General features: G+C 33.3%; 2 protein-coding genes across 3 annotated transcripts; one reads left to right on the forward strand and one right to left on the reverse strand.

Annotated features, from left to right (window-relative positions):
- The first annotated feature begins 366 nt into the window (after nt 1-366).
- On the forward strand, nt 367-11656 carry LOC148307569 (uncharacterized). The gene is made up of 6 exons (XM_088263073.1): nt 367-644; nt 798-1014; nt 2557-2686; nt 3535-5014; nt 6056-6291; nt 7655-11656. The coding sequence occupies exons 1-6, from the start codon at nt 576-578 to the stop codon at nt 11505-11507; spliced, it is 5985 nt and encodes a 1994-aa protein (XP_088119199.1). The 5' UTR covers nt 367-575; the 3' UTR covers nt 11508-11656.
- Nucleotides 11657-13037: 1381 nt separating this feature from the next.
- On the reverse strand, nt 13038-19299 carry LOC148307570 (HIG1 domain family member 1C-like). 2 transcript variants are annotated; one of them, XM_088263074.1, is made up of 3 exons: nt 19130-19299; nt 17661-17755; nt 13038-14785 (listed from the first exon to the last, which is right to left on the reverse strand). In XM_088263074.1, exons 2-3 carry the CDS (start codon nt 17746-17748, stop codon nt 14580-14582), a joined length of 294 nt encoding a protein of 97 aa, XP_088119200.1. In that variant the 5' UTR covers nt 17749-17755; nt 19130-19299; the 3' UTR covers nt 13038-14579. The 2 variants fall into 2 exon arrangements, with proteins under 2 accessions (XP_088119200.1, XP_088119202.1); XM_088263076.1 differs by lacking the exon at nt 19130-19299 and adding an exon at nt 18601-18750.
- Nucleotides 19300-21201: the final 1902 nt, after the last annotated feature.

Here is a 21201-nt window from a genome sequence, read left to right on the forward strand (position 1 = left end):
CGCTCTTCATCAATCTACAACATAACCCCACGAACCTGGTTTACAAAACGTAAAATATTGGATTGAATAAATAATAAATAAATTAAAAATGTACTCCTGTATAGACATATTATTCATTAAGGGGCTACTTGTAAACATAAAATTCAGTTAGCGACCTGCTACGCGAAGTGCCAGACGTATCTACCAACACATTTTTTTTGTTTATATATATTGAAAAAAATCTTTTATCTCCTTACCATTCAATACAATAAATCTTTTATTTTTAAAAGTTGCGGGCTATTGAATATCTTTGAATATTGAATGATCTTGATACCTGCGTACCTACCTTAGAAGATTTTTTCATACTGGTAATACTACACATTCGTAACCATAGCAAAAATCTATGGTAAAAAATGTAAACTTTAAATGTTTGTTTGAATTCCAACGTTTATTATTTTTGACAGTCATGTTTTCATTATGTTTTATTATAATTATTAACCACCGGACATGGTTGCAAAAAGCAAATTTTCAATTAAAATGTAACATCTTTTAAGATTAGTTTGAAAACTTCTTATCATTCGAACATCACTAAAAACATGATTTCAGATGCCGAGACTCTCAAGGCTAACGAATATGTAAAAAGGCGAATTCTTCGGCTTCAGCAGGTATTTATACTTGCATTAATGTATTTTTATTACGAAAAATATGTACACTTTAGTTTCTGTTTCAATGTGTACTGTAAACATCAGCGGTATTGTTACAATTTCATTTATAAACTGACGTTTGCACAATAATATAATCCGTTTATTTTCGCGTAGGTGCGGGAGCAGTCGAAGAATATTGCAAAACAAGTCAGGTTGAAAGTTAACGAAGAAAAATCTCGACAAATTTCAAATATAGATTCCTCCAAAAAACGGGATTTCGAAAGTTTAAGGAAAAAAACTATCGATCACCTGAAAACCGATTTTGATAATCGGCTTTCTAATATTGGAACTGGGCATGCTGCAGCTATCGACGAGGACCTCGCTAAATTAGGTGATAAATTTATTTTACAGTATGATTATAGAAATGTAGAAACAGACGTGGAAGTGTTCATTTGCTTTAATCCATGGGAATCACAGTAAAATTGCAAACAACTTAAGTATTTTTAAATATCTAAACCTAGATCATATAAGTCTCCTATTACATTATTAGTTTCCTAATATAGAGTGCATATAGTCACATTGGAGCTTGTTTAAATTTTTATTTGATTTATTTTCAGTGTTACATGTCATGATACATGGTTTCTGTGTATGTTTTAATGGACTCATCCACTTGAAACTTCTTAAAAATAAAGAATTAGAGAAGGAGGAGAAAAAATAAATTTAAAAAATCCGCCGCCTGTCCGCCTCCATAGTGTAATGGTCAGCACGCTGGGCTACCATTCTGGAGGTCCCGGGTTCGATTCCCAGGGGGGGTCAAATAAATACAAGTGATTTTTTTTTCAATCTAACTAACTAACTAACTAACTAACCATCACGCTGCGTCCCCGCAGGGGTAGGCAGAGAGAATAGAGCGCCACACCACTCTGTCCTTGCAAACATTCTTCGCCTCTTCCACGTTCGTGCATCTCCTCATACATACTCGCCGATTGTTACGACTCCTAACCTGACCACTTTCAAGTATTTGGCATACCTGATCGTGCCATGTTTTTCTCGGTCTTCCTCTAATATTCACTCTAATATTTATTCAATATCACCCTGGACTGGTACCTGAAGCGGAGGGCTGATCACCTTTCCTTCATGTGTTAACGATCAAGATAACACTGCATTTATATGTAGTGCCCTATGCACCACTGGGGTGCGGATAAGGGTTTGAAGGAGGAGAAAGGTTTTACCTTAAACAATTTTCTTTTCATTAATTGATTCGGTAGTCACTTTGTGGATCTATCCATTTTTAATTTAAGTTTTACTTAGTAAATACTACTATTTCTTAAAATCTACTGTGACACGTGGTTCGATGCATTCCGCATCATATAGTGTATGAAAATGATGCGGAATGCATCGAAACACGTGTCACAGTAGATTTTAAGAAATAGTGGTATTTACTAAGTAAAACTTAAATTAAAGATTTTCTGTTCATTAAATTTCATATAATTTTTTGACATCTCATCAAAGATGAAGAAGAATATGGAGGTCTGGGCATTTACGGGGCTGACGACTGCCATAGGCTGGTTTAAGTGATCACTTTACACACATGTAAAGTGATAACCAGCCTATGACGGTCGTCAGCCCTGTAAATGCCCAGACTTCCATATTCTTCTTCATCTTTGATGAGATGTCAAAAAATAACATGAAAATAACTCCTGTAATTGGAGATAATCCAGATTTTGTGAACAAGTATTTGGACACACTCAAAATGTTGTTCATACAATTTTATTAATAAATTTTGTAAATCGTGCCATCGGCATAGGAAAAATCAGTAAAGACACATAATTATAAATTGTGAGATATTATTATGTTTTCTTTCTATCCCTTTAATTTCACTGAGATATTTATGTTTTTCAAAAGCGACATTTTATTTTTGTTTTTTTTTCAGAATGGGATGTACAGAAACATGTAAACCGGAGTGTAGCATCTGAAAGGGGGTCCCAAGCCGCTTCAACTCTTGAAAAGGAAAAAGCCCAAAAACATTCCGTGAGAATATTACCAAAGAAGCAGTCAGCAAGGTAAAATACATATCACCAAATAATGTAAAATATTTATGGCAAATTTTACATTAATTACAAATAATTTCAGGATGTGCTATTATTGGCTAGTAAATTCATATGAAATATCACAAGACTATCGGTAACATTCTTATTGAATTCTAGTAAGGAAGATATTAAGGTTTAAACTTTAGATATTTGAATAAAACGAAAAAATGGACGCCGCTATACGTCATCAAATTTTACGTCATCGGGTGTGTTATGGGGCATATCCCTTTATGTATCTGCTTTATAGAGCTATAATAGTAGTAGTGTGGATTCGTTTCTGTGACGTCATTCGTTACCAACTTACGAAAATAATGTTTTCACGAAGGCGAATTTTGCAAAAGAAAATGATGAATGAAAATATTGATTATATTGGCTGTTATAAACACAAAACGAGTCTTACACAATCCTTTATAGGTTGGGTGTGTCAAATTAAATATTCCTCCGGAGTGATGATACCCTATAATGCCCGAATATTATGATTTTGAAACTCTGCAGTATTACCAAAGTAGCAGTCAGTAAGGTTATATGTAATTAATGTAAATTTGCTGTAAACGCAATGACTGCCCGATTATTATGATTTTCTTTAATATCAGCTTGTAATTTCTCCACTTTAGTTATGTAACGTGCATTTAGCTACGTACCCAAAATCATTTCTTGGCAGTATCAATGTAAATCCAGTTTTACACCATAATATTTCATGTATAGTAATACAAGCTCACAAAACATTAAGGGCCATTCACACAAGCCCAATTTATCTAAAATGGCATAATATACTTGCGTCTAGAAAAAAAAATGCAATTATAGCTTTGTCTCCGTTTCAGATATGTACAGCGTAAGCCACCCACACGTTTAAAGAAAAAGATTCCATCGGCAAGTTCAAGTACAAACAAAATACAAAATTTTTATTCAGAAAACGAAGAATCTGAGAGTGAATGTCGCAATTTTGACACTCACTTCGATATACAATCCCAAAATCCTGATACATTTCCTGCAAATGTTCATAACGTCGGTTTCCAAAAAGTTACCAAGTCAGGAGGCACCTCTGGAGGGAGCCCTTCTAGGTCTCCAAAGGGAATATTGAAAATAAACACAGAATCAGACGTTATAGTAGAAAATAGTAACGATCGTTCTAGCGATACAGTACATCTTCAATATCCTTCCCATAATCCCGATATAAGCAATACCGATTCTAGTAAAGTAAACATTGTCCCTCCAGTCTTCAGGATAGCCCCGGCAGATACTTTGAAGCGGTTAAAAATAACAGAAAAACATTCCGGAAATTTCAACAGTGCATCCGCAATAGATCCTTCCCGCAGATGTGACACGGAATATTCGCAAACTGCCGAAGAACAGGATTCTGGCTCTTCGCCAACGGACTTGCAAAGCGCCAAACGGCTTCAGACCATGTCGAGAGATAATCCATTCAACGCCATATCCGAACACATCAGGCAGAGAAGAAATCTCGAATCGCAACAATACCATAAATCCAGCCCTCATTTGTCGCAAGACTCCGGCAATGTGAATTCAATCAGAGATCTTATTCAACATGTTAGACACGCTCCGTATTCTAACAACGGCATACCGACCATTCCTAGTTTGCCAGAAAATTATAAAAAGCAACCTCGCAAAAAAGAAAATGGTAGGAAAAGAGAAACTGATCTCTTTGCTCCTTCGGAAGACTGGATTCCCTCGTCATCGCGTCAGTTGACAGATAAAAAGTCTTGCGTATCTGGCTGCAGATGCCCTTCCAGTTGTTGTGGAGGAAATAGAAATATTAATAAAACTAAGGGTGTTACAGGTTCTAAACCGTTGCGAGGAATTTTATCCCAAGGCGCTTCGAGTAGTAGAAACGCCAAGTATGTCACAGGAAAACCGACCGTCAGGTGCAGGCCTCAGATTTTGAGGTCCACATCGAGTCGTGTTACTGAAAAACCTCTAAAAACCAGAGTTAGCCCTGTTAGGAAAAGCGGTAGCGACTCTACTAGATTAGAAAACACCGCTAAAATGGTCAAGAGCTATGATCAAACCAACAAATTTGCTAAAGATGTATTGGTGGACAGTGGGCGTTTGGTGGAAAGGCTTCGCAAGGAAGGAAAGAACGCGTACGAGTTAGCGAATGAAGAGACTTTGGAAACGGATAGAGCTACTTCGGGCTTGAACAATTATTTCATCGATGAAGCGAGGAGAATAAGGGGGGAACGAGCAATGGAGAAGATAGCCGTGGAAAGGGACTGCGAAAACATGAAGAAAGAACTCGATGCTCTCGCTAAGGAACGAAGACTCAAAGGAAAAAAATTACCCGTAAGTATCGCATCTTTTTTCAAAATTATATTAAGGTATTTTTTTTTTAATAATGGTATTGTCCATAATATATTGCGATGACTCGTCACTCAGTTACGAGTAGGTACCTAAACATTCAAGCAAATCCGTCATGTTGCCTGCCCTGAGTACGGAACGCAGGAGAGTCCATAAAACCCCACGCGCACATGCAACTTTTCTCTTTACTTCATCCACTGTCCGTGACGTTTGCAGTCAGAAACTAAGACCTTTGCGTCACAAAACTAAATGTCAACTATATATAGTGATTTTTACTATTCCCATAATATGGTTTCAGGGTTCTTACTTATATTTTATTTAACTTAAAATTAATGATCTTTGATCGAGTGAGTATGTTTTTCATTTATAAGCAATCTCATGGGTTTAATAGATTAGGTATTCATACAACACATTACACATTTAATACTTGGCACCTCAATATCTTCAAAATCCATGCATTCTGCAAACAAATTGTGCTTGTATACATGTAAAAGGGTGACAATTGTGACTGAATATGCGAATACAGAAGTAAGCCTTATGCCATCATTGTTGTTGCCTTGGACATGGTACTACTACCATAATGTTACCTCAAAGTGACACAAATTATTGTGTATTGGTGATTTTATTCCCGATTTTTTTGCAAATTATTTATTTCCGTCGCTGCAAACGAATAACTTTATGAATAACATTTACCAGAGCCATCATTACAAAATTGTTATATTTCAACATTAAATATGGCCAGTAAAAGCAACTAGGAATATTTCAGTTTTTCCGGTTTTAAAATCACATTCTCATAGTGTACAAAATACATACGAGTATCATTTCCCGCGCCACTTTTATCACCGTAAGGTTAATAAGAAAACTAGTGAAAATATGTAGGTATTCAGTTCCCTATGGCCCCCTTCCTCCTTTGTTTTTTTTAAATTTCGTTATATGTGGAAATTCCTTATTACAAATTAATATTTTTTGGTCCCTTGGATTTTGTTTTATCGCTATTCTACTTTATATAATAATTTTATTTTTCAGGAGTGTGCTTACATGTTCGAAGATCGCCTTAAGGAGAAAGAAATGCTCCGGCAAAAACAAATGGAAAAGGCCTTCGAGGAAGCCTCTCGTGGTACCAGAGTCCATCGCCATCCGATACCCATCAGCGCTCCTATAGTCCAACCCAACCGATCACCGGAGAAGAAGAAACCCTTCAGCAAGAGGCAAAGTGACTCCGATTTCGTCAGCTCTGACGTTGACGTGTCAAACAATGGAAGGTAATTTTTTTGGATTAGTTTTAAATACCTGACCAACTAACTATATACCGTAGAACGGGGTTACCTGAACTTTGATGTGTTACTTGAGCCCAGTACAAAAATATATATTTAGATCGTGGTATTGATCGAAGTATCGTGACAATAAGTGTCACCTGTCAGGGAAACAATGAATCATGTCGATCATTATTGTTCGTTACGTTCATTATTGTAGACCAAATAGATTTAATTTTTTTTTTGTACTGGGCTCAAGTAACACATCAAAGTTCAAGTAGCCCGTTCTACGGTATATACATAGTTACTTGTAGTTCATCTCTTCATGGGTAAGCAGAAAGCATGGGACACACCACTCTGCCTTTGCATAAATTCTTAGCCTCTTTCACACTCATAACTCTTTATTATTCCCTTTATTTTTTATTTTATTTTTCTTTATTATGCCCGTCTATTATTCCGACTCTTGACCTGTTCAATTTTTAAGTATTTGATGCAGTTAGATATCGCTCACTCCTTTCAAGAACGTCATAAATAAAAAATCGTCAATTTTCAGTTGTGCATGTTTTCGGAATGCCCAGAAAATGTACTATATCCCAGCAAAAGAGGCATATTTTTAACTTAATATTTACCTGCTACAGGGCAGAAAGTGTTGTTTTTGCATTTTGATGAAAAGGTATTGTTAATTTTTTTTTTAATGTACTCAATATTTTTCAAATGGAGAAAAAACCTTCAGGTTTTACCTAAAACGATCTGTTACACAATAAAAAGCTCAATCAGTCGCTTGATATTTATTTTAATACATTGTATTATATTTTTAAACTTTAAAAACATTCTCCTGAAAAATCTAATTTTTTGATTTATGACGTTTTTGAAAGGAGTGAGCGATATGTCATATTTATCAATCACTTGATTGTCCCATTCTTTCCAAACTCATTTGTTCCATGTGTCTAAACTTAATTTAATTTAAAGTTAATTTTGTCGATAATCCTTATTCCTGCTTTGCATTCGGCATTTTTGTATTTCACCCTCTAATTACCATTTAAACATCTATCATGCATTGTTTTGCTGGACACCCATCTCAGAGATATAATTTCTAATGCATTTATTAAAAAATATTTGTGATAATGAGGTCTAATACTGCGATGGATGAATGACGAGGTGAAAACCTACCTGTAACATTTAGAGTTTATTAAGGATAAGCTGCACATACCAAGCTTAGTATTTTATTGTCATTAAAACTTTCCTATATACCTATTATCCAAAAAAAAATCTGAAACCTGTTTTTGAATACTTCTGTTCTAATTCAGTTTTATTTTTAGTTTATTTCCATTTTGTATCAATTTCAACTGAAATTTTCTCATCTTATTTTCAGAAAATTAGAAAGGAAAATTTCATCCGTGAATGTCGGTTCCTGGGACATTGGATCTGCTTACTCCACAGATGATCTGGATGAAATACCGACTAGGGAGAGCGATAATAGCACCATAAAATCTATCGTTATTCCTTTATCGAATAGAACTGACAAAACTCAAGGTATGCACATAGACAGAGTGCTTAGCCTCGTGGAGAAACAAAAGGAACAGCTGATGAGGGAAGTAGCCAAAATAAAGAATTCACAGAACGGTGCAGAAATAATGAAGACTGCCAAGGAAAGATCAAAAAGCCCCAAGAAGAGTGAACAGAGGGTCAAAGAAACAGAAATGGCAGAATCAAATTCTTCAAGTGAAGAATGTAAGAAATCTCCGAGTAAACGAGTGAAAAAGAGAGTCAAAAGTCAATCTCCTAAAATAAAAAATCATATATCTACCGCTGAAAGCGTCAAATCACATCACCCGAGTGCCAAAGTTTCTAGTACTTCGAGTACCATTTCGTTTCAAGGACTGCAGATTGTTATCGAGGTCAAGAAAGGATCTCAAGTTAATTCCGCCGGGAGTGACGGCCAAAAGGGTCAGAGTATCAAGGGACAGGAACATCAAGATTCTTCTACCGAGATGTCCATTACAGCTTCGCAGTTTGTCTCCAAAAAGGAGGTCTTCCTTAAAGGAAACAATAATTCAGTCCTCAAGTTCGACTCGTCCGAATCTACTACGTACATGAGCCCTCCGGAAAAGTTTACATCGAAAGCGATCCGGACTTTGTTTGGCCCCGGGGTTACGTGCAAAAACTCCGAAACTCAAACTAGTATTCTATCAAAGGAAAGGAAATCGTCCAGAGCCAGGGAAGAAATATGGCACGGGTGGGAAGCGGATCGTCCAAATGACATACAAGGACAAGAAAAGAGGAGAGACGTTTCAGAATCATCAAAATCTGAAAAGTACTACGAAACCGAAAGCACTTTAAGCCAAGTTAGTATCAACAGAGTTTCTTCTCTCTCGCAGAATGGAACTTCTCGCAAAAGCTCTGCAGAAAAGGGTATTCAAGTCAGTTCTTCTCTTCGAGTGTCTTCTGAAGTCCACTCATCGCAGAGCATTCTCAAAGAATCGAACAAGAGAAGGGTACCGGAGCTCGATCCCAATATGAAAATGTACATCAGACGCCTTTTGGACATGTCTAAAACGGGCATCAACAAACTTAATATAGATGTTAGCGATATCTCAACTCCTAGCAGTTCCATCATCAACACGAGCTCCAATATCCCACCGCAATTAAACCCCAGGTTATGTGATAAAGTCGAAAAATTAAAAACCTTCATAGATGAGAATTACACATTACTGGAAGAATTTGGTAAAGAAAATAATTTCGATCGTAACTATAGATATAAACATCTTCCGATTGCCAAATCAAAATCTTCTATCACTTCTTCCGATGTACAAACTACAGCTAAGGATACTCAATCCTCTCATATTGTTGAATCCCCAAAAAAACAAGACAAAGCGGAGACCAAACCAATTAAAAAAAATCAATCCAAACACTCCAAAAATATTGGCGCATTGAAAAAGAAAAAAGATAAAATTGTTACTCTAGTCAAGTCTCCACCAAACAATTTGGCAAACAAAAAAGATGTCGCTCTAAAAGTTTCGCCTAGAGTTGAAATACACATTGATAAAAGTTTAGATTACATTTGTGATGACCTCACTAAAGCTGATTCAAAGGCAGGTTCCGGTAGAAAAGAGTCCCCTAAACTAATCAAATCACCGACAGTAATTCAAGGTGTACAAAAACAAGACAAAACCGGCAGTAGGAAAAGCTGCGGAAGTGATGGAGAATCAAATGTTGATGTAATGGATGACAGAAGATCAGTATCCGGTAGTAGAAAATCTTCTCCGCGAATAATTGATGAACAGTTGCTGCCTCTTTCGGGTGAACAGAAGAATGTGGAGAAGTATGTCCAGCTCAGCGCAGAGTGCTCCCAGAGAATCAATAATCTGTCCCAAATGCTTGAGCAGATCAGGAAAGATAAACAAAATACTTTATCTTCATCCAGCAGTCCTGCAAGTGAAGAGGGAGCTTTGAACTCCTCTAAAAACCAGACGGAAAATTCGAGCGATACGAATATCGGCTATGTACCCCTTCTGGCTGATATACCCAAGCCTCAAAATAACAAAAAGCAAGAAAAGGCAAGCGGCGATGTAATCGCAACATCGGAAGTATGGGAATACCATATTCCTCCATTAGGAATTACAAAAGCGAAGAAAACCGATAATGATTTTTATTTTGAGAGTTTTGATGGTGGCGAAACACCCGAGAAGAGGCTAAAACCACCGGCAGCATTAATGAGACACCCCATTATGAGGAATATCAATGTAGATATATGTCCGCCGCATGAACTCTCTACCATCGTAGAATGCGATACGCCAATAACGGCTCGTAACACCAGCGCTTTGTCCAAACACTTGTTATCTCCATCCTCTGTTAGGTCGGCTAAATCGGCATCGGAAAAAGGTACTTTGCCTTGCGTTTACTATGACAATACACAGAAATCCAAACTGGCGAACCAAGAAAAGGGTTCAACGCCCAAACATTCAGATCTGCCGAAAGTTGTTTATAAAAAATGGGATTCAAAGAATGCAACAAATGGTATTATAAAAGAAAATGTCGACGGACCTGCGGAATTGAAACCTTTTCTTTCTTTCCAAGATTACGTGAAAGACACAAGCGAAGATATTATAGACATAGAAGATCAGTTGGGTGATACAACACTGTTACTCAAAGATAATGACAATCCGGAATTGTGTGCATTGTCATCGGACGATTCTTTGCCAGATATAATACCGGAAATGATCAAAAGGAACCTCTTACGCAAACCGCCGACTCCAAACAGCTCGAGTAACTGCAGCGTCGAGAACTCGAGTAGCTCTGTTAACAATTCAACTCCACAAAACATGATTCCGTTAATTTCACCTCCGAAGTCGAGAAGACGCAAGAATGAACCCGGTGCTTTGGACAAAGATCTTCAGTCCATGTCTGGGATCCGAGCCTTGGATGATAGTTCCGCGAGCAGCTCCGTTTCGGACCAGTCAACGTCCGAATTAGAGAAAGCACTCAAAAGTATGGGGATCAGTTGGGGTGTGTCTACTCTAAAGAAAACCAAACAAACAATGGCTCTGTCGTCTAGTTCATCCTCGATACCGCAAGAAAAGAGACAACACCACAAATCTTCTAGTGAAAATATGCAAAGCAAAGATATCTTGGCCGAGCTGATTAATATGACCGGAAGCAGCGTCGGGCTGAACACGCTACTGGAAGAGTTAAACATGTCGGAGGATTTTGTGTTCAAAGCCAATTCGTCGGCAAACGTATCGAGGATATCGCTCAATAAAGAGTTGGAAGAACTACTCCGCAGGATAGAGGCTGTGAAATCCGCCATTTCACCAAAATCCAAACAGAAACTGGACGCTAAAGCGAAGAAGCGAGAAAGTTTGACCGGAGATTTGAATCAAAACAGCGGCAGACACTCTCTCAAAAGTGGAAATCCGAGTTTCAAAGTTAATCTGTTTTCTGAAGAAGCTAGTTTGAGCGGGCTGCAAGGAAGTCGCGACAAGACACATCATCGAACTTCCACTCCTGTCCAACTGAAATCTCTATCGCGGACTTCGAGTACCACGAGCAGTTCTCAGCACGCTTCTAACGGACTGTTTGGCATTGAGAGTGATCTGTCATCTGTTAGAAATGTTTCCAACGCAGATACAAATGCATCCGGCGCGGAAAAAGATAGTCTGTTTGTTCCTAATATGAGTCTGAAGTTTGGAAAGTTGTTTGATTCTACCATTAAAAGTGACAAATAATGCGAAGAAATGTGACATTTTCTATTCTATTTTTTTATAATACCTAAAAAAACAAAATTTTGTACTGTTTATAATCATTATAGTCCATTTTTATCTGCAAGTGTTTATAATAATAATACATAATACCGTAATATAAATATTAGTGTAGGTTTAATCATTATTGTATATTATTTATTATGAAATCCATATTCTTTAACTTTAGATGAAATGTTCATATTATGTATGTATATAAGATGTTTAAACTTTTAGAGCTTTAATATGTTTTATATTTAACATTCCTATATGTATAGATTTGTGTGTATGTACTTAATGTAATGTTTGTGTTATGATAAAAATATAAAATTCTGTAAAAACAAACCTCAAATAAAAATATTCTTCCCTAAAACTATTAAATCATTTCAGACGAAACTTTTTAGAATTGACTGATTTTTTAAGGTTCAACATTGTACCTTCGGGCTAAAATTGCTTGGTTCTTCAGGCCTCAATGAGTAAGATGTGATATCTAAAATTAAATTTAAAAAGAAAATGTTCACAGTAAAATGAGTCATTAAAAAATGTATTGAAATTAAATGAAGTCACGTGTGCAGTTTTGCTTCCCATTTGCACCGCATGGATAAGTCTTACTTAAGAAAAGAGACTACAGATTATACATACCTCACACTCGTATTAAGTAGTTTAAGTTCTCTTTTGACATATTATAAATGAAAACAGGGTGTTTCTTGTATGTTACTAAGACGTCTTTAGATTAAAATGTTTATCTTCAATATCGGTATACTTGTCATTCATCATTTGATGAATGTAGGCCAATATAATTGGCCGTTAGTTATTAACTAATAGCCACTTAATTGTCAAATGGCAGTTCTTGTCCACCTCCATAGTGTAATGGTCAGCATGCTGGACTACCGTACTCCAGTACCTCCAGGTCCCGGGTATAATTCCTAGGGTGAGTCAAATAAATAAAAGTGATTTTTTCACTCTAATATGAATATACCCTGGACTGGTACCTGGAGCGGAGGGCTGATCACCTTTCCTTCATGTGTTAAAGATCAAGATAACACTGTATTTATTATGATGCAGTGCCCTATGCACCATTGGGTGCGGATGAGGGTTGAAGAAGAGTTCTTTTCCCATTGTGTGACACGTCCGTGCACCAGTGTGAAGTTAGTCCGATCCAGAATTAGATATTATTGTTGAATTATTATTTTTAATATAATAGTATATGAAATTTTGTACTAACTTTCATTTAAAAATAATAAAAAATGGCGTATGAAAGACTATTTACAAATAATAATTAATGAATAAAAAACTGTAATAATTTTTTAAAACAGGAGGCCTCTCAACTGAAAAATTGACAAAAAATATTTCACTTACGAAATTGTCCCAAATGGAATTCAGCGAAGGAATTTGTCTTGATAATTTGAAATTGAAATTGTCTTCATAATCTTGGAATTTTGAGGGAGTCTTCATAAGGGCAAAAAAGTCATCTATTTTCATACTTATTTATATTTTGGTTAGAAATGAAACAATAACTTCATTTTGTATTAAATATATTTTTCAATAGTTGATTTTGTTAATGTTTTCTTTTTGCATCGTAACCGAGCGTATTGAAATATTGCTATACAAAATAAAAACTTTAGCAAAATTAGACACAACATTGAGATCACAAAACATATACATATAAGCAATAAATAATACATTAAGTGTTGCGTTTTATAAATATAGTATCTGTGTGAGAGATTGTAATCAAATAATTTCCTATTTATCGCAGTAGCTGTTAAGTATATATAAACAATTGAAAAATTAAAATGTTGAGAAAATATGTATACATATTCATGTATTTACATTTTATTGAATAATCTCACAATTTCCGTTGTGATAATTTACAAAATATATGAAGTTACAAATATTATAATTTTTATGAATTAATTATAAATTTAATAATTATTTTCCATAAATTTTTAAGAAGAATTTTATGAATTTAATATAATAAATAGTTTACATCATAACAAAATAATTTAAAAATATATATTTGTACAAGTATATTTACTTACAATAATATAAATCATTTACATTATTCAATTTTATTAAACACTTACAAAATAAATATATAAGTAAACAAGTATGATTCGCTACTTAATGCTAATACTTTATTCATTAATTTAGTTACTCGCTCGTTTCTTACATCTTTGATTCAACAATAGGAATAAAGAGGACTTACTTATGCCATTTATTTGTACATAACTATAATACAGTTCACATTAAATTGCATTTGTTCTGACAAAAAGTGTTAAATAAAAAATCGTTTGAAATTAACGTAAGAAGTTCTGCACTCCTAATCTCAAATACAGCGCTTCATAGAATATTTTTTCTACCAATTTATATTATTTTCACAAGACGCGATAAAAAACATATATGCAGTTTGAGAAGACACAAGTTACAAGTTTAGGTAAGTCATTTCAAGTTACGCCTACATATTATTACATGCATAAAAAAGATTATCCCTGCTCTTACAAGAGCATGGGTACGAACAAAATTAGTCCCAAAGAGTATGGACCAGATATTCCATTGCATTTATAAGTGCTGTCAAATTGTTAAAAAATAGAATTTGTAGTATCTTTGAATAGTTTCATAAAGTTTTTATGTAATTACAATCTGTAATACGGACTTCGCAATAAAATTTTTGTTCAAGCTTAAAAAAGCTGGCTTTAAGCTAAAATCTAAATAAGTTTAATAATAACAGATTGACATTTCATTGTGAGAACATTTTCACTCACAATATTAGTTAATTTTAAGTGATGTAATATATTTAAAAAAATATTAAACTCAAATACAGCTTGGTTCACATGAACTCAATCACCGAAAGGTTAACAGAATTTGGAAGTTGTTTTTTTTTTAACGGTTACGTTTTAAGTCAAATTTTATTTTTTTGTAGATGATTTTCTTATCTGATTTGACTTAACACATTTTGCCCGAACAGTTACAATAATATAATAAATATTTTGTCACATTTGAAACATTTCAATAAATTTTCTAACGTAAGCCATCATATTTCTAACATCGTAATCGCATGAATTATTCATGAGTCGGTTTATCAGTCTTGAACTTGGGCTTGATGTAGTCGTTGTACATCTGAAATGAGATGCCGGCCATCAGGGCTGCAACGACAGTACCTTGTGCGATGACTCGGAATTGCATGAGGTATATACTGGTGCTCATTTTGCCTCTCTTTTTGTAACCTAAAGCCCCGGCTCCTACAGCTGCCACACACCCCGCGATACCTGGAATATCCAAGAAATATTCAAATTACAGTAGTCCGTCTTCTAAACATTGAAATGAGAGTCATATATCACTGGTTGAAGTGCCACAATCCAAAACTAATCCAAAAATGGTATTTAAATCATCAACGTTTTTATATTCAAAAAAGTCACCCATGAATGCCATTTCTAGCGTTAGAAATGTCCATTTCATTTAGAATCATGGGTGTCTTTTTCGAATATGAAAATGTTGATGATTTAGATACCATTTTTTGGAATAAAGAGTTTAATTTTTTTTTGCATTGTGGCCCTTTGGCATTTAACCAGCGATATATTTATCGAAATTCCAATACAGTATGTATATGTGTATATCGGCCATGAAGCAATATCTTTCGCCACAGTTTATACTTAGTATTTATTTTAAATTAGTGGGCAGGTAGTGCTTGTACACATAAGTCAGAAATATAAGAGGAAATAAAATTAAGTATCAATGGTGAAGCAATGAGAATCTACTAAATTGATGATACTGTAAATATATGGTAGGAAGGAAGGCGCAAGGTTTATGATAAGGTAAGAAATTGAGATGGATGTAGATGATGGACTTATATAAACTGAGGTTCAATTCCATCTTATCTGCATTCTCCATCCTTACTATTGTACCTATAGACAAGTCTATAAATATATAGATGCTTTGCAGGCTATTTGAAAAAAATATGCTTAATTGCTGTCTTTCTGAGCCTAATTCTAGAATTGCGGGCATAATCCCTAAAATGATAAAGCTAAACACATTTAAACTATGAAATTTTGTATTAATTGTTATTATTATTTTCTATTATTTTTTTGCTTGTAAATAAAAATTATACTTGACACTGGCGGAAATATCCTTTCACTGGGTGACTAGCAAAGAAATAATAATAATAATAAACTTTAGCATAAAGAAGGGAGGAAAGGGGTTTGAATATTGATTTGTGATAACAATTAATGATAATTAAGGTGGGAACTAACTGGAGCATTTCGTTAGAACGTAACGTCATAATGTCGCTCGCGGCGAGCACTCCGACTATAGATGGAGCGCTCCACTTGCTGTACTGACTATACGAATGCTCGCATCGTAACGTATTACGTTACGACGAAATGGCTCCGGTAAGTCCCCAACATTAGATTTTATTTTTAATATTTAAATAAAATTAAACTCTTTTGAACATAAACCCTATCAACACATTAAATAAATTAAAACTCATACTCAATTTGTCAGTTGTAGAACTTTTTTCTTAAAAAACGCAATGATGCTAATGGAATGTAAATAAAAATTGCTTTGAATATTCTAACACTTCAAAGTTTACATGCAAATAAATATTTATTGACCAGTTGAGTAACACAAAATTCTTGGAAAAACTTAAATAATATTTTGAAGTTCATGCTTCAATGTAGATGTTAGCACCTTGACATTCAAATAGTTATCTTTTGGCGGGTGTGGTATGTATTGATGTTGAGCCAACTTGTAACTCTCATACATCTCAAGGAGTGTCCATTTATAAAGTAAATATCACAAGCCATCCCAACAATGGATCATTTGATTAAATAAGGAAACAATTATTGGTATACTTATTAAGAGTAATACAATATTATCAATTAGTATCTAAATAGTAATGAACAATGTAATGATTCCTACAATACTGTAAAAAAAAACCTTTGAATGAAGAGAAACAACTTTGATTTTAACTAATTTTGGTTCTGCCATCGTAATTATGGTTAGTATTTTTACTAACATTTTTTTATAAATAAAATATTAACTGTGCAGGCTACACAAGCAGTTAAAACCAGTACACAGTTAACATTTTAGTTCAGTGAAGCACAATTAATAATTCTAACTCCCAATTTCGACAAATTATAGAGTTTTTCAAATACTAAATTAGTCTCGAATTATGAATAATAGAGATATGTAATTGGTAAGCAAAATATATCTAAAAATCATTCTAAGCTCTCCCGAAATGTAACAATTAGCAGATAGAGTACTATGAGTACTCTATCTGCTATACTTTATGTTATACTTTATGTAATATTATATGTAATAATCTCGATCGTTAATGAAGTTAGTGAAGACAAGGTAATCAGTCCTGCGCTTTTTGTAATAGTCTAAGGTGATATTAAATTAGATGAATGAAAATCACTTATATTTATTTTGACTCCCCTGGAATTTTTTTTAAAGGAATAACCCGCAAAGCCTCTATTTTTAGAGGCTTGTCTGTAGGTAGAATAGTAATGATAGGGAAGGTAAAGGTGAAAAATGCATCACAAACACCCAGACCAATTGAAAATAAATCTTTCTTGAATTTATTTTGTAATTGGTGGGAATCGAACCCGTGACGCCAGTTGAGCGCCTACCCAACTACACCACGTCGCCTGCCCCAGCATGGTAGTAGGTAGCAGTTCACAATGGACTGCCAGTTTAGCTTCCATGGACATATTTTTGTTTGCAATCACTCTGCTCAAAGCACCATTTATTTTATTCCCTGCATTCTTTATATATACATATTTTTTTCTTTATTTTAAATTATTTTTCATTTCACAACATAATATAAATACACGTACAAAAAAATATATAATATAAAAAAAGATTCCACAAAGGCATGGTCTGTGTGTGGGTATACATTATATTTTAGGTTATAGTAAAGGGCACTGGCAAGAATACAATAGATATTATAAAAAGTAAAATTAGTGTCAGTATAACTATAAATACTTATCTCTAACAGAAAACAAAAAATTAATATAATAAAAAAGATGTAATAGAAAAAAGTTAGCCAACATGTACTACATGAGTGATACTTCTAAAAGAAAAAGGAACCTAAATATGTTTTTTCAATAAATAATTTAAGCAAATATTTTAAAATATAATTACCTAAAATCACGAAAGGCGAATCTCTAGTCTTCCTCGCAAGTTTCTCTGAACTGCTCTCCTCATCGTACTTAAAAATTTCATCAGGCATGATTCAACTGTAACAAACACACACAAATTATTTACCAGCCTATGACGGTTGTCAGCCCCTTCAATGCCCAGACTTCCATATTCTTCTTCATCTTTGATGAGATGTCAAAAATAATGTATTTGGAGACAATCCAGATTTTGTGAACAAGTTTTTGGAAACACACACTTTTGGAAACACACTGGATATAATAAATAATTTGATTACAAAAATGTTGTAAACAAATTATTTATTATATCCAATGCCAGGAGGAATTATTATTATTGTTGTTTTCTTTTTAATTCTATCTCTATATCCCTTTATATCCTTTATTTATTGTTTTGTATTTTGTTTGTTAGAGCTAAATAAAAATAATAAAATTACTCGTAAATGAGTGGAGGCTTAGTCAAAAATAAAAAAAATGCCACGACTCAATCACAGATTTGATGGAGCAAGTAGCCTCGGTCGGATTGATTTTAAATATTTTATTTATTGTTTCGGCATTAACTTTGTGGTAAGACATGTTACAATGATTAAAGACAACACTTGTTTTATACCACTTGAGTTTTATTATAGACTACATGTTTCAGAAGTTAAGCTTCCATCATTCAGGTCTGCATGAGTTATTATATAGACCTGAATGATGGAATTTTAACTTCTGAAACATGAAGTCTTTAATAAAACTCAAGTGATATAAAACAAGTGTTTTCTTTAATCATTAATGTTAGATTATGACTGAAACAACAGTTTTTTTTTCTTCTACATTACGTTCTACAAAATACTTTTTTGATTAATCCCCATAAAATCAGGATAGTGAAATATTAAATCAAACTGAAATTGCGAATAAAATATTTTAAAATGTTATATAATTTTGACCTTGAATTTTAAAGCGTGTATTTTAGGAAATAAACGAATAACTTTCATTAAAAATGATAAATTTTATTTATAAAACTGAATTTCAACATGTTTGCTGAATTTTAAATGTCAAATGCATTTACATGATGCATTTTAAGAATGTCAAAAAAATGAACACTTAAATAATAACTTTTAAGATAGGTAGGTCATGTAAAAATGTTAGAAAAAAAATCTAGAAGGCACAAAATGCCGCAGATGTACTTTAAAAGAAAAACAGCACATTAAAAGTTGATTTAAACGTTTTAAATTGTAAGAACCAATGTCTGGTCCGAAAATCATATCGATATTGGCAATAATGCCGTGTACGCGCTGAGCGGTTATATGCCTATTTATCAGATAATTATGAGTCACGAATTATCCTTTAATTCCCAATGGCACGTGAATATAAAATACATATGTAATTACTATTTTTTGCCAAGTTTTTTTCCTGAGTGAAAAAATGATGACATACTCTTCAAGTGTTGTGTAATTATAAAATAAATAAACTCACCAAACGTTTATCTTGAAAGTGATGCACTTATATTACTCGATAATTAATTTAATTGTCCTGGTCACTAAGCGCGGGAGTATTTTAAGATTTTTTAAAACCTCGCACTCGGTCAGCTGTCAAAGACTTAATAAAATTCCATGCAGTTTTAACTGACAGTAAAAACCAAAGACAACAAACATTGTAGACCGGATAAGGTAAAGACCATAAACTCAACAATCTTTTCTATGCACTTTCAAAATTTCATTCATTATTTGGCTGATTTATTCGACTGACTGATAACGAGAATGATCCTAATGTTATCGTTATCGATATGGTGACCACATTATTGAGAAGAATACTTTTTATGTTTATTTTTTCTTTTATGCTTCTCAAAAGAAACTGATGATAAATGACAGTTATAACCTTATTTATTATTAGGTCGACCCCTATGTCACTTTATTTTTTTTTATGCTCATACATTGTTTTTTTCAGAATTTTAAAATATTCAGGTGCACTGAATTTATAACACTTAATTTTGTAATAGAACAATCCGTAATAGGCTAAGAATTTTAGATTCGACATAAAGCTCTGCTTTGTTTTCTACCATGAAGAGGTTCTGCCAAACAAACTTGATAAACTTTGTTGGTAGACACAACTTTTTATTTTATCATCATTAATGTAATAAATATATTTGTTTTTCATCTTATCTTCTTTTTTAACATTCATGTCTATATGCATCTAAAAATATAAATGGTCACCATACCTTTCCCTTATCACTAAACAATTGCATTACCACCAATGTAGGAGTAAATGGGTTTATTAGTGATTTTTTTATCCACTCTAGTAACATTTATCTTGATTTTTATAATTGGCTTATTTTATGTGAAGCAAACACTTTTACTGTTATCCAACAAAGTATAATTTACTGAATATTATGAATCATTAAGTCTTATTTTTAGCAACTATTTTAAAAAGCTTTTTACAAGAATGTATCAAGCAAAATAAAAATTGTAAACCAATAATTTACACATCCTTATAAACTAAAAAAAATATTTATGAAATGTACTCTTTCCTAATCAAATTAATTTCCTGATTGTTTGCGGACCTAACAAGATATAATCAATGAGTAATTGTATGGTTTCTTTTCAATCATGTGGTCCATGTTGGATGCTGGAACCTATCAGTTCACTTGTATGGTATTAGAATTTGTTTACACTATTTTTTAATTAAGTTTTTGGGAATTATCACGGATGTTTTTGACAAAGAAGTTCTTTGGTTGTTAGTAATTCTTGTCAATTATTGTAAATGGATTTTTTTTTATGATTACAATTTGTAATATTCTTGTATATGGGATATTAAATGCAATAATATGGCGATTCGGGTGAATCTATATAAAGAACAAAACATTTTTTTATGAGAGTGTAATGAAAGTAAATAGAAAAAACACATTAAAACTTAAATAAAAATGTATTTATTTGTAAAAACAGAAAAATTATATATATACACAAATTCAGGTTTGGATAAAAACAAAATTATTAGCAAAACATTGATTATTTTATACTCAATAAATTACTCATTAAAAAATTATGAGATAAAACACTTTGTGCTTTAATACAAAAATATACATAAATTTACCATAACACTGCATATTAACAAACTAATCAATAAATACATTGGCACCTCGGTTACAAATGGGCAAGAAATGAAAACAATTTAGGCTACGAACAAAAATGCTGATGAAAAAATGCCTCGCTTTGTGAATTGAATTTCGGACTACCCCTTAAAGTCAAAATTCTGCCTGGAAACAGATACATTTTTTTATTGAGATTTTTTTGTAGCTTGAATTGTTTGTCACCGTTTTGTATATCAGACATTTGTAACTCGTGGTACCATTGTAATTTTTTTGTAGAGTTTTTATAATCTTTTGTTTTCTTCATAAGAATACATCATTGTCTTTTTAATACATATTATAACAATTTCAAATTTAATTTGTTCAAATATTACTTTTTGGCACATTGGTGATATATTTACCACCGCTGATCTTCATCAATAAAAAGCTTTGAATTAATTCAAATCTTACTCAGTTGATATTG

Source organism: Brachycentrus maculatus, unplaced genomic scaffold (genome assembly GCF_059751285.1).
Source record: "Brachycentrus maculatus isolate JH-2025_06_01 unplaced genomic scaffold, ASM5975128v1 h1tg000196l, whole genome shotgun sequence".
Taxonomy (NCBI): domain Eukaryota; kingdom Metazoa; phylum Arthropoda; class Insecta; order Trichoptera; family Brachycentridae; genus Brachycentrus; species Brachycentrus maculatus.

What these genes read in the sequence shown, in the direction of transcription:
- LOC148307569 (XM_088263073.1), top strand. Translation starts at nt 576, where the DNA reads ATGATTTCAGATGCCGAGACTCTCAAGGCTAACGAATATGTAAAAAGG. An exon ending in GAATTCTTCGGCTTCAGCAG is followed by an intron (nt 645 to 797) that starts GTATTTATACTT and finishes ATTTTCGCGTAG; the next exon opens with GTGCGGGAGCAGTCGAAGAA. An exon ending in CGAGGACCTCGCTAAATTAG is followed by an intron (nt 1,015 to 2,556) that starts GTGATAAATTTA and finishes TTTTTTTTTCAG; the next exon opens with AATGGGATGTACAGAAACAT.
- LOC148307570 (XM_088263074.1), bottom strand. Translation starts at nt 17,748, where the DNA reads ATGCCTGATGAAATTTTTAAGTACGATGAGGAGAGCAGTTCAGAGAAA. An exon ending in TTCGCCTTTCGTGATTTTAG is followed by an intron (nt 14,786 to 17,660) that starts GTAATTATATTT and finishes TGGATATTCCAG; the next exon opens with GTATCGCGGGGTGTGTGGCA.